Source organism: Myodes glareolus, chromosome 3, assembly GCF_982192425.1.
Source record: "Myodes glareolus chromosome 3, mMyoGla1.1, whole genome shotgun sequence".
NCBI classification, from domain to species: Eukaryota; Metazoa; Chordata; class Mammalia; order Rodentia; family Cricetidae; genus Myodes; species Myodes glareolus.
Window position 1 is genome coordinate 116,782,919 of NC_142028.1, and position 14,204 is coordinate 116,797,122.

The 14,204-nt window shown below is 36.2% G+C and overlaps 1 protein-coding gene across 1 annotated transcript in view; it reads right to left on the reverse strand.

Moving 5' to 3' along the window:
• Kdm4c (lysine demethylase 4C) overlaps nt 1-14,204 on the reverse strand; it is a 172,856-nt gene that overhangs the window by 144,783 nt on the left and 13,869 nt on the right. Inside the window, exon 3 of the mRNA XM_085686138.2 lies at nt 8,186-8,361. Within this exon, the coding sequence (XP_085542264.2) occupies nt 8,186-8,361 (176 nt within the window). The remainder of the gene's footprint in view (nt 1-8,185; nt 8,362-14,204) is intronic.

Genomic DNA, 14,204 nt, shown 5'->3' on the forward strand with positions numbered 1-14,204 from the left:
GTAACTATTCTATCCAGTTTAGGTAGTCTTTCCATACCAATTAATCTAATATAAATAAACTCTCTCAGGTATGCCCAGAGGCTTATGACTCTAGATCCTGTTAATTTGACAATGAATATTAACTATCATGATTGACTAAACATAAAATAAGGTAGATCTTCTTTCTATTTAATGACATTAAAATATTCCCACACTAAATATATCATAATCCCACTGATGGTTTTTTAAAAATAAAATCAAAAACAGAGCTCGGGAGTTAGGAATATATACACCTAGCTCAAATGGAAAACTGCTTGTCTACCAGCCCAACTTACTTCTTTGGCTTATTTTTAGATTGTTTTAAAAAAATTATTTATCAGTATCTGTGAATGCATGCCATGTATGTGTATGTGCTCTTGGAGTCTAGAAGAAGCTGCTGGATTCGCTGGAGCTAGAGTTACAGGTAGTTGTCAGCCTCCCAGCATGGATGCAGGTCCTCTGAAAAAGTAGTATGTGTATTTAAAGCACTATAGAATCTGTCACTGTATAGGTAACTGAGAATTTTTTTAACCTTGAATACTATAATAAAAAGCTTAAGTTGACATTATTAATTGAAGTGAATGTTTTACATCGTTAAGTATTTGAAATGCATATTGAAACTAGAAGTAAGCATTTTAGTAAACTGTACCAGAGCCGACTGAATACTGACTCCAGAGTCCATCACAGCTGTTCCAAATGTCAATTTACTCAAAACTGACTCAATAATATTTTCTCAGAACCTTTCACTCACTGTAGCAAAGCTCTTAAAAGAGAGGCTCATGACTAGGCTTCTCCTTCCTTGGCAACCCTAGAACTGTACTTACAGGTAAGAGCCACCACATGCATCAAGGTTTGTCAAGCAAAAATTAAATAACCCTGGACAGAAAGCTCAATTTCTCTGGGGTTTAATTATTACTTTATAAAATAGAGGTGATGTCTTTTGGACTAGACTGATCTCAGCCCCATTTGCTACCAGGGACTTGGTAGTCACCATGGCAGTCCCAGGAAGACTACCTATGCTCTCTTTGTCCTCATCCTCCATTCCAATTGCCTATGGCAAATCCAATCCTCAGCCCTTGTCCTGTTCCCCAACCTTATTCTCAGATCCACTCTTTTGAGTTACCCGAAACATAGCCTGTCTGTACTCTCTCCAGAGCCCCTCTCCCCCGTTAGTTTTCTCAGTCACTGCCTGTGCCTTTCCCAAATTGCAGGCTCGGCAATGGCCCCACTCTTATATACTATGTGTACTAGTTTAGTCTAGTGAGTTCCACCAGACCACCAAGGCGGCACCTAGCTACAACCTACATGCATACACCAGATCACACATGTATACAAGGATCTGGCCTGGTGAGTACATGAAACCTCATCTGTCTATGCCATCCTCATCCCTCAGGCCTTGCCTCAGCCACACTGCCTGTATGTACATAGGCCTAATGAGGCAGTCAGAACCTCACATCAGATACCCAACCAACCACATGGCCAGGTCACATCATAAAATCAATATGAAAAGTTAAGGCAATATATCTTGCACCCGCCCCCCAAATGCATCAGTCTTATAGACATGTTCTCCAATAAGAATTCCCTACATGAACCCCAGGACGCAGAACTTAAAATTTATCAGGTACCTTTAAAAAGAAACAGACAGCTCAAACATAAGACTAGCAATAGACACCTGAATGAAACAAGCATTGTTTGTTCAAGAAACAAACATACAGCTGTATAAAATAAAGATACTTGAGAAATTGAAATATTTTAAAAAACTATACTCCATTAAGTTAGAAAATCTAAATGAAATAAATGAATTTCTCGATCATCCAAACCACCAAAATCAAAACAAGAAGAGATAAACAATCTAAAAAGACACATGACAAACAAGATGATCAGTATAAGTTTCATGCCTATCAAAGAACTTCTTTTTGTAGCAGGTAGACACAATTAGAGATCACAGCTGGTCAAAACATATGGACACTGTAACAAAGGAACCTTAGAGGACAACCTACTAGTGCCACTTTCGCCAACCAGCAAAACATCTAACTGTATCCTACACACTTATCCTTATACCTACAGGTATATACATTGAGGTATATACATTCTATTATACATATTGAGATATATATGCATTAGTTTGCTTCCTATTGTTATAATAAACACCATGGCCAACATAATTTTGCAAAAAAGGGTTTATTTGGCTCACATGTACCAATCATAGTCTATCACAGACAAAGTCAACACAAAATTCAAGCACAGAACCTGGAGGCAAGAATAAAGCAAAAGCCATGGAAGAACATGGCTTACTAACTTGTTCCTCGTGGCTTATTTACCCTGCTTCCTTATATAACCCAGAAGCACCAGCCCAGGGGGTTGTTATTATCCACAGTGGACTGAGCCCTCCCACATCAATCATTGATCAAGATAATGCCCTGATGAATTTGTAAATTTTTTTACTGATTTTATTAAGCTATACATTTTTCTCTGCTCCCCTCCCTTAATCTCCCCTCCTCCATGGGTCCCCATGCTCCCAATTTACTCAGATCTTGTCTTTTTTTACTTCCCATGTAGATTAGATCCACGTATGTCTCTCTTAGAGTCCTCAATGTTGTCTAGGTTCTCTGGGATTATAATTTGTAGGCTAGTTTTCTTTGCTTTATGTCGAAAAACCATTTGAGTGAATAGAAATGATATTTGTCTTTGTGGGTCTGGTTTACCTCACTCAATATGATGTTTTCTAGATCCATCCATTTGCCTGCAAATTTCAAGATGTCATTTTTTTCACGGTGTAGTACTCCATTGTGTCAATGTATCATATTTTCCTTATCCATTTTTTTTAAATATTTATTCATTATGTATACAATATTCTGTCTGTGTGTATGTTTGCAGGTCAGAAGAGGGCACCAGACCTCATTACAGATGGTTGTGAGCCACCATGTGGTTGCCGGGAATTGAACTCAGGACCTTTGGAAGAACAACCAGTGCTCTTAACCGCTGAGCCATCTCTCCAGCCCCTTCCTTATCCATTCTTCAGTCAAGGGGCATTTAAGTTGTTTCCAGGTTCTGGCTATGACAAAAAATGCTGCTAGGAAAATAGTTGAGCACATGTCCTTGTGGTAAAATTGAGCATCTTTTGAGTATATACCCAGAAGTGGTATTATTGGGCTTTGAGGAAGGTTGTTTCCTAATTTTCTGAGAAATCGCCATACTGATACCCAAAGGGATGTACCAGCTTGCACTTCCACTAACAATGCAGAAGTGTTCCCTTTATCCCACAACCTCTCCAGCATTAGTTGTCATCAGTGTTTTTGATCTTGGCCATTCTTATAGGTGTAAGATGGAATCTCAGAGTTGTTTTGATTTGCATTTCTCTGATGACTAATGAAGTGGAGCTTTTCCTTAAGTGTCTTTCAGCCATTTTAGATTCCTCTTGCTGAGAGTTCTCTGTTTACATCTCCATTTTTTTTTTATTGAATTATTTGTTCTTCTGATGACCAATTTCTCGAATTCTTTGTATATTTTGGAGATCAGACCTCAGTCTGATTTGGGAATAGTGAAGATCTTTTCTCATTCTGTAGGCTGTCGTTTTTGTCTTGTTGACCGTGTCCTTTGCTTTACAGAAGCTTTTCAGTTTCAGGAGATCCCATTTATTATTAATTGTTTCTCTCAGGGTCTGTGCTGGTGGGGTTATATTTAGGAAGTGGTCTCCTATGCCAATGCATTCAAGTGCACTTCCCACTTTCTCTTCTAAGAGGTTCAGTGTAGCTGGCTTTATGTTGAGGTTTTTGATCCATCTGGACTTGAGTTTTGTGCATGGTGATAGATATGGATCTATTTTCATTCTTCTACATGTTGATATCCAGTTATCCTGGCACCATTTGTTAAATATGCTTTCTTTTTTCCATTTTATATTTTTTGCTTCATTGTCAAAAAATCAGGTGTTCTTAGTAGGTGTGTGGATTAATATCTGGGTTTTTGATTCAGTTCCATTGGTCATCCTGTATGTCTTTATGCCAATACCAGGCTGTTTTCAGTACTGTAGTACTGTAGTAGTACAGTTTGAATTCAGGGACTGTGATGCCTCCAGAAGTTCCTATATTGTACAGGAACCGACAGACTTGTTTACAGACAATCTGACAGAGGCATTATCCAAGCAGAGGCTCCCTTTTCCCACATGATTCTAGCTTGTGTCAAATTGACAAAAACTAAGCAGCACAGCATCTTAACAATATAATTATTATGAAAAAGAGTAACTAAAACTTAGAGGAAAACAGACTTGAAAAAAATAAAATTCAATCTAGAAATCAAACTATTCTTAATAATTAAATTTTATAACTAAAAAAGAACCATATCTAAATATTATCTTTAAACATAATTCAGAGAAACATATATTGTTATTAAGTAAATGTTTATCACTTACCTAATAATTTATACAAGTTCAAATGTATTTTTGTTAACATAACACTATTGATTCAATTTATATAGTAAAAACATGCCTGCCATATCTTAGGTTGCACTGATACAGAGGTAAACAAACCAAATTTACCTGCATGGTGATTTTCAGTGGAAAAGAATCCATCTATAATGAAGCCATCTCAGCGAGACAGAGACAACTATAAAACTAAACCCTAGTGAATTTATGTTCTTTAAAAATAAAAAAAAATGGGTAACGTGCCTGCCACCAAACCTGACAATGTGCGTTCAATCCACAAAACATAAATGGTTAATGGAGAAAACCAACTCCTACAAGTTGTTCTAGGACCACCACAAAACTTGCCATGGCATGTGTGTCCTTCACACACAAAATAAAAACACAATATTTAAGTGAAAGATGGAAAACATGCAGAATATGCAAATGGACCAATAATAATGATCAAAGACTCTCTGTGACAACAGAACACAGAACTTAAGATCAATTCTTATCAGGCGTAGTCTCTCCCCAACCCTACTATTTCACACATAAATGCACAAAGGCTGGAGATCAAATAAGATAACTGAGTATGTTGGGCAAGCATTCAGCCACTGAACTGCATCCACAACTCTCTTATCAGTGTTCTGAATTACTATACATTACAATGATTTTATCTGGGAGATATGTATTTCTATATCTGAGATTTTAATTATGTATTACTTTTTTTTTTAAGAAAGAATCTCACTATAATAGTCCTTTATGGTCTGGCACTGATTATGGAGATCAGGCTGGCTTTGAACTCAGAGACTGGTCTACTTTTGCCTTCCTAATTCTGATATGAAAGGTGTGTGACAGCAAAACAATATTTCCCATATCTGGCTATCACATATTACTTCTGTATCTGGTTGAAATTTTTGAACCTCCTTCAAAATCTATCTCAACAGCACCTACAAATGAAACTTCTGTCTCCCTGGTTAAACATCACAAAAGTTAAATCTTCATTGTAATCCACAAAGCACTGTGTACCTTTTCCATGGTACAGAGATATGATATTTATCAAAAGGATTTTTTTTTAGCAAATTCATTTCTTTACTGTATGTGTATGCTCACATAAGTGTGCCACATGAAAGCCATAGGAAAATTTGTGGTAGTTGGTTCTCTCATTCCCCAAAGTGGGTCCCATTGGGGAATTATGATGATGATCAGCAAGATATCTCACTGGATAAAGGCAGTTATTTGCCTCAGAAGTTTGAGGACTTGAGTTCCAGTCCATAGATTCAACTCCACAAAGTTGTCCTAAGATTACCACAGAAGCTATATGGCACATGCATGCTCACTCAAGCACAGACTCAAGTACACACACATACACACTAACAAAGTTTCTTAATAATTGAATAATGTACTCAACATAAAAGGAAAGTCTTACAATCTCACTAAGATATAAAAGAATGAGGATCTACTAGTACTTTAATAAAACTCAAAATTAAATTTAAAATTTATAATTCCTATAGAGTATCAGAAGGTTCTACATTAGAAATATAAAAGTACTCCTTATCGTCTGCTTGCTATGTCAAATATGCACACCAGCACAATTTACTTTTATGACTAATTAGCTACATTCATCCAAAGATTTGTTTCCATTCACAACCATGCAAGAAATTTATAGACAGCTATGTTTTTGATAGGTCTTTTTGGTTTGGCTTCATTTTTGTCAGAATGGGTATTTTATTGTTTTTATAGGAGGAGGAGAGAAAAGCAGGAGCTAGGACACAGTCAGTTTCATGGGAGTTTTTGGATGACTTTTAAACTTTAGATGATCCTTAGCATCAAGTGCATAATGTCACAACACCAAGTTGGAGATTAAACTCACAGTATCATGCATGCTAGGAAACAGTCCACCAACTGAGCTATGCCTCTAACTGCAGGTTAAGGTTTTTATCTAGGGCATAAAATATCAAAAAAGAAAAACTAATTGTGATGGTTTTAAAATACATCCATAAATTCTTTAATAGTTTCTTCTTCAAGAAAGGAAATTTTGCTGGGTGTGGTAGCATACACCTTTAATCCCAGAACTTAGGAGACTTAGACAGGAGGACCACAAATTCATTGTCAGTTTAGGCTTTACAGTGACAGCGTATCTCCTTGTCCCAAAAAACGTAAAACTTCATTCTCCTCTCCATTTAGTATAAGCTGCACCTATTCAATTTCTCTGGAAGAAGCCAATTGCCACTATCTGAGTATTCAAGAAGACTGCCAAAGAGGAAGCGGAAAGAATGTAGGATAAGGAAAATGGTGAAGAAATAAAGACATGACATACCCATTTTAATTGTTAACTCACTGCACCCGTGACTAGCACTGTGTCTGCACAGTATTAGACCTTTCAGCTGCCAGTCAAGGATGGAGGAATCCATTGGCTAATGAAGGATTTTGGACAAAGGGCATCATTATCTTCAAATGTGTAACCACAAGTGAGCCTATCAGACTCCACTGTATATTTATAATACTATAATTTCTCAGACATCCCTGATTAAACTCAGCAGGTCAAAAAACAAAACAAAAAGGTATGAACATGAGAAAAGGACCTAAAGGAAGAAAGGGGAATGAAATGGATGTTAGGGAGATAAGATGGTAGTGGATACGGTACCAGAATACATTAAATACATGCATGAAATTGTCAAAGAATAAACTAAATAAAAAGCAAATATTAAACTCTAAAGGTACATATACATGCAAAAGTATTTAAGAGAAAAAGGACAATGTCTACAATTTATTATGAAGTGTAGTTTTAAATATGTGAGTGAAGGCAGGTGTGGCAGCTCACGCCTTTAACCCCAGCACTCAGGAGGCAGCGGAAGAAGGATTTCTGTTAGTTTAATAGCAGCCTGGTCTATAAGGCAAGTTCCAGGACACACACACACACACACACACACACACACACACAATTAAATAAATAAATAATAAAAAAAACTTGTAAAGTTTCCCTTAAAGGACAAGCAGCAAAGACTTTAGCGTCATAGAAGGAGCTCACCTGGGAAAAATCTTTCAGCCACGTTCCCAAGCAGCAGCACTTCCAGTGAACACCTAACAATAAACTTCAAAACACCCCAAGCTAAAATCACTTGTCCACATATCTACATGACTCCTAGGCTCCAGACTCTTATGAAATGTGAGCTAGCTGAAGAGGTTAATTTTGAGAATTTGTTATATATCCATAGATAACTAATATAATATGTACCTTCCTATTCATTCAAAGTTTTCTTTTTGAAATTGTTAATGCTGATGAAATTTTAGTCTTAAAAAATTATGAATAAAATTTCATCCAATAAAACTAAGACAATTCAAATAAAGAGAATGACAAGTAAAAGAAAAAAACCATTTCTAGATTATGAGATAATAATGATGATGTGAAATAAAATGTGGGACGATTTCCTTAGAAATAAGTGAACGTGAATAGGCCATTTGAAAAACAGAAACCAGAGATAAAAGAGGTTCCTATTTTTCTTTCTTCTTTCTTTCCTTATTTAGTTGTTTGTTTTTGTAGACAGGGTTTCTGTGTGTAGCTTTGGAGCCTGTCTTGGAATTCATTCTGTAGACCAGGCTGGCCTCAAACTCACAAATATCCACCTGCCTCTGCCTTCCGAGTGCTGGGATGAAAGCTGTGCATCACCATGGTCCAGCGTTTAATTATAAGCTTCTCTAGCTACTTGGCTTCCTGCCATACTCACATACCTCTTTGGAAAAAATACAAATAAAAATTAATTGACTCACTTGCTACTGTTAGCCAGCTGCCTGAACTCCTTCACAGTCATGGCTTTTTTCTGGATGTTGTATTGAGTAAACAGTCCCGACTGCCCTGTGACCATCTGCTGAATTGGTGCTGGGATAAGCAAATTATCAATATCATCATAGCATTGCCTCGGTTTCCACTCCTTAGGAGGAATCACCTAAAAACAAAACAAAATATTAACCTGAAACTATTCAAAACTAAATATTATACATCCTTTATTTTTCAGAAAAACATAATTTAACATTTTCTCAACATCACTTAAACAAAAGTACTTTAAAAACTCACGAAGACTTTGTACTAAGGAAGTATGATTCTTAACAAAATTCACTGAATACTCACTACACTCAAAACTATTCTTGTATTACCTCATTTTCAGTGGTACTATTAACAACTGATTTTAATTTGCAAGATTTTAAAACATACGGAAAGACTGAGGGGGGAAAGAGTTAATGACAGAGAGGCTACAATGTTAACTGAAACATCATGACACCAAAACAATGAACCACTGTGTCATCTCAACAGAAGCTCAAATGTTAATGGTCCTCAAAGAAGTTCATCTTTACTGTATTTTATCTAAGTGTCTCTTTTTTATGTGATTTTATGTGACACATATCAGTAAATATTCGCTTGGTCAAAATTTCCTCTTTAGAATTCTTTTGTAATATAGCATATAACAGGGTTGCTGTAGTCATTTAGAGGAACTTCCACATCTAGTGTCTTGCATGGACAAAGAACTGAATGTCTTGGAAGACAAAGACAAACTGAAAGTGAAAGCTTTATCCCTTAAGAAAGTGAGAGGCCTAAGCTTGGATGTTAGCCTGGGTATTTTACAGGGACCCTGTGTCTTTCCCTTTCTACTATTGGTTCTATTTAGACACCAACCCCTGTGCCTTCCCAAAGGTTCTTGAGATATTTCCCATAATGTCTTCTGGTAACAAGAAGTCAATCGCAGGGAGGTCGCTTTCACTTCCTTTGCCTATGTCCATCCAACTCCCCTTCACTGTCAAACAACATGGTTGCAAACTGCTGTGGGATCCTGTACACTGTGAATATATGTTGCTCCCATTGGTTGATAAACAAAACTGCTTTGATATATGGCAAGGCAGGATGGAGCTAGGCGAGAAATCCAATCAGAGATACAGGAGAAGAGTGAAATCTAAGAGATGCCAGCCAGCTGCCAAGGAGGCAAGACATGTAAAAAATGATGTAAAAAGGCACAAAACACATGGTAAAGCATAGATAAGAAATACATGTTAATTTAAAGAGTTAGCTAATAATAAACCTGAGCCAACAGCCAAAGATTTATAATATTAAGCCTCTGAGTGGCTATTTGGGAACTGGCAGAAGGGAAAGAAACCTCAGTTTACAGCAAACTAATAAATGTCTAAAGACCAGTTATCTGTGAAGATGAGGAAAAGCTTGATTTGTAGTCTCTGCCTACTTCCATGGTATGCCTCTTCCAACAAGGGCAGTACTTTTAGTTTTGTTTTGTTTTTCTTGTGTTTTCAGATAAGTTCTCATGCAACCCAAACCACCCTTGAATTTGCTATATAGTTAAGAATGACCTGGAACTCCTATTGTTGCCTCCTAAATGTTAGAATTACATGCATGCACTAGCATACCTTAGAAAATTCTTAAAATATTTTAAATTGAAAGAAAATGAAAATGAATTATTAGAAGCCAAACCAAAGAGGACTCACTAACCCAGGAATAAGAAGCAGAATGTTGCTAGCATCTCTTCCAAATAGGTCTATTTTTATTTAAGAGGTAATGACTATGGAATTTATTGATAATAAAATTTAGTTTTATATGTGGCCATGTACTCTTAAATACTAGGCTTTGTTTTACTTAGTATACGTAGCATCTGTATATTTTTGTGTTTGTGCACATGCATTAGGATACACATGCGTGTGTATGTAGAGACCAGAGAGTAATATCAAATGTCTTCCTCTATTCCTATCTACCTTATTTTATTTTATTTTATTTTGAGACAGAGTTACTTACTGAGACCAGAGTTACTCTCTTCACCCTCTGAAGACAATTGAAAATACACAGCATATAATCACACACATATACACACAAACATGAATAAAAATAAATCTTAAAAGAATAAGAAATAGGAAGTATACACAAAGTCTGGGGTTCTACCTCCAGTAACACATAAGCCTGACATGGTAGTAAATGTCTATAGACAGTAGAAGCATTCTTGGCTACAAAGCAAGTTCAAGGCCGTCTGAGATACAAGAGACCATGTCTCAAAAATAAAACATAAATAGGGGCTTGAGAAATAGCTCAGTGGCAAAGAGTATTTACTGCTCTGTCAGAAGACTGGGGTTCGGCCCCCATCACCAAATAGCAGGTCACAACTTTCTGTAACTTACGTTTCAGGGGATTTAATGACCTTCTTTGACTTCTGAGGTCTCCTACACACAAGTGGTCCACATATACTCAAACCACTACCTGAGTTTCATCCCTGGAATTCTTGATGGAAAGAGAAAAATGACTTCTAAAGGTTGTCTGACCTCTGCATACAACAACACTCACACCCACACACACACTCATATATAATAATAAAACAAAATAATAAAATTCTTATTTTAAAAAATAAAAATAAGTATGCCAGGCATGGTAGTGCATGTGTATAATCCCAGTAGAGGCAGGTGAATCTCTGTGAGTTTGAGGCCAGAGTGGTCTACAATCCTGGACAGCCAAGGCTGTTACACAGAAAAAAAAACTGTCTTGGGGTGGGGTTGGGAAAATAAAGTAAACAAACAAACAAAAAAAAGGTGTAATTGGTTCCTAGGAATATTTAAATATTTATTTTTTCTTAAAAGTTTATTTTTAATATTTATTTTATTTTGTGGGTGTGTATTACTTGCATGTATGTATGTGTACCACATGAATGTCTGATGTCCTTGAGGTTATGAAGGGTTGTATGCTATCATGGGTGTCCTGGGAACTAAACCAGGTCCTCTGCAAGAACAGCAAGTGCACTTACTCACTAAAACACCTCTCTAGCCCCCTAGGAATATTCTGAAACAAATTTCTAAAGATAGAACAGAGCATAAAATAAAATCATTACAAACTTAAGCCTATCAGTAAGATCTCTATAAACTTGAGGTCAGCCTGGTCTGTATCATGAGTCCTAAACCAGTTGGGTATACACAATAAGACTCCATACTAAAAAAAATAAATAAATAAATGAATAAATAAATAAATGAAAGGGAGGAAAACAGACAAAACAAAGCCTGTAACAAATATTTTCTTTTGAACTAATTTTAAATTTTATCTTATTTTAGTTTATTAATATGCATGGGAAAGGAGAGTGGCGTACAAGCAGAGATGAGAAGACAACTTTCAGGAGCTGGTTCTTTCCCTCCACTACAGATGGGATCCAGAGACTGAAGAAGAATCAGTAGGTAATCAGGTTCATGAGGCAAGTGCTTTACCTATTGAGCTCACACACCAATTCCATTTTAAATTTTTAAGTGTTAAATTACTTCACACAATTAGAAATCAAGTACAAAATATCTGGTTATTAAGCAATTTCAAAGTTAATACCTTTACATTTAATGAGTTAAAGTAAAAGAAACCTATTCTGCTGTATTTCTATAAACTGTATATATTCACCTTCCGAAGTATACCAAAACAGAATATACATTTATAACACTGTTTACCAAAACCTAGACATTTCCAGCTAAAATGTGTATGTCTACTACATATGTTGAAGCCAGATGCTGTCTACAAACTGTCAAAGGAAGAACAATGCTTCTTCTATCTTCATCTTGCAGCCACAGACGGATATATCTGCACTCTCTGGTGTTTTTGAAGCACATAGTGTGTATAACATTCTCTAGTGCAACCTATGTACAGAATGTACTATGTAGTACAGAAGTACTACAGGGAACAAATGTCATACATTTCACATATTTTAGAAGTTCATCATGATACCCTTACAATAAAACATTTTATACTTAAGGAGATTTTCAATTTCCCAACTTGAAAATCAAGTGTGCAGACAATCAAGGTTATTTGATACCAATGCTACGCATGGTATCATGCCAGTACCTGGAATGCTGGAATAATGAGGAATAATTAAAAGTTCAAGTCAGCCAAGATTATATAACAAAAATTTAACACACACACATACACACACAAAAGGTGGGACTAAAGAGATGGCTCAGTGGTAAAGAGCACTGATTGTTCTTCCAGAGGACCCAAAGTACCCACTTGGCAACTCACAACTGTCTACAATTCCAGTTTCAGGGGAACATGGCAAAACGCCAATGCACATTAACAACAATAACAACAACAAAATGTAAGTCTAAATTTAAAAATTGTTAATTAGAGAAAAACCAAAATTAGATATCTGAAATCAAAATCACTACTATAAAGTACTCAGCTATTGCTTTCAAATAGTTAAGATGAATCCATTTAATGTTGTTAAAAATACATTAAGAAAGAACCTCAGTGTGCCTTTGTTCCCCCAGGGTAAGGCCCAAAGAAAACCATCTACATCTGTGTAATCTGGTTTTTTATAATGTAATAAAAAATGGTTTATTGGAGTTTCGTACACTTCAAATTACTTCAACCTCCAGAACAAGAATGAGACTAGGCTAACATAATTTATTTGACAAAGAAAATATAGCAGAAATGATTTGAAACAAGCAGTTCAACTGTCATCCTAGTATAATGTGACATTATTATAAAACTCTGTTAATGAGCCTCAGGTTGAGGGAGGTATACACGGGGCTCAGGTGTGTTTGTAATTCTAATTAACTTTATTCTATTACATACTGTCAGAAGCTTCATAGGTGTACTCAGTGTGCCTGCTGCTCCCTTATAAGGGCCGCTGCTATTTCCTCTTCCTTACCAAACATGTCACCTTACTATGGAACAGCATACTAATCTCAGATGACCAAGAGATGTTTTAAGCAACAAAAAGAGAGAAAACAAAACAAAGGGCTTCATTAAAAAGTCAAATAACAAAGACAGTATGGTGACACACAACCCTAGCACTCAGAGATGGAAGCAGAAGGACCAGGAAGTTCAGGTCTCCAGGATATCTGGGATTTATGATGACTCTGTCTCAGAAAGAAAAAAAGATTAGATGGTAGGTTTGAAGGTAGGGAAGGAGGATGGATGGATGGATGGATAGATAGATAGATAGATAGATAGATAGATAGATAGATAGATAGATAGATAGATAGATAGATAGATAAATAGACGACAGACTCAATCGATAGACAGACAGATCTGGCGAGAAAGGAAGGAGTGATCTCCAGCTTTTCTCGATGCAAATGAAGTTGAACTCTTGATAACCCCATTACATACCATTACATCTTCAGGACTAATTATGTGTTCCAAATGATTCTGAAAATATAGCACCTGCTCAAATGAAGAATGATCACTCCACCTTTACCTCAAATGGTAATCTGGAAGTCCTGAGATGCAAAAACTGAAAAATCAAATTCTAAACGTTTACATTTACTTATTCTATATATTGGTGAATGGAAGCATGGGGAATGTTCACATGCCTCATAGTATGAATGTGGATGTCAGAGGACAGCTACTGGCAGCAGACACATAACAAAAGAAATGACCTTTGGGAACAAAATGCCACCAACAATGAAGAACTGGTTTATAAACAGCCTCCTCAAATATGGATCATTTTTACATTCTGCATTCTAATACTTGAAGTCCTGAGGTTCTCTGTTCAGCTCCCAATAGTTGTCCACACCATTTGATCTACAGAACAGACATGAAAAGTCCAGAAAAAAAAAGCTTCCCATAATTCCAATAAAATGGGTCAGCCTACCAAAAGGCTCTGCCAGTCTCAAACATTTACAATGAAATAACTGTCTATAGAAAAACAAATCACAAATAATATCTATACATTAACAAGCTGACCTGCAATTAAAACAAACAAAAAAGTACTCTAGAAAAAAGTTTTCAATTAAGATATGTTGTGGATTATTACTTTAACTATATAAAGATGTG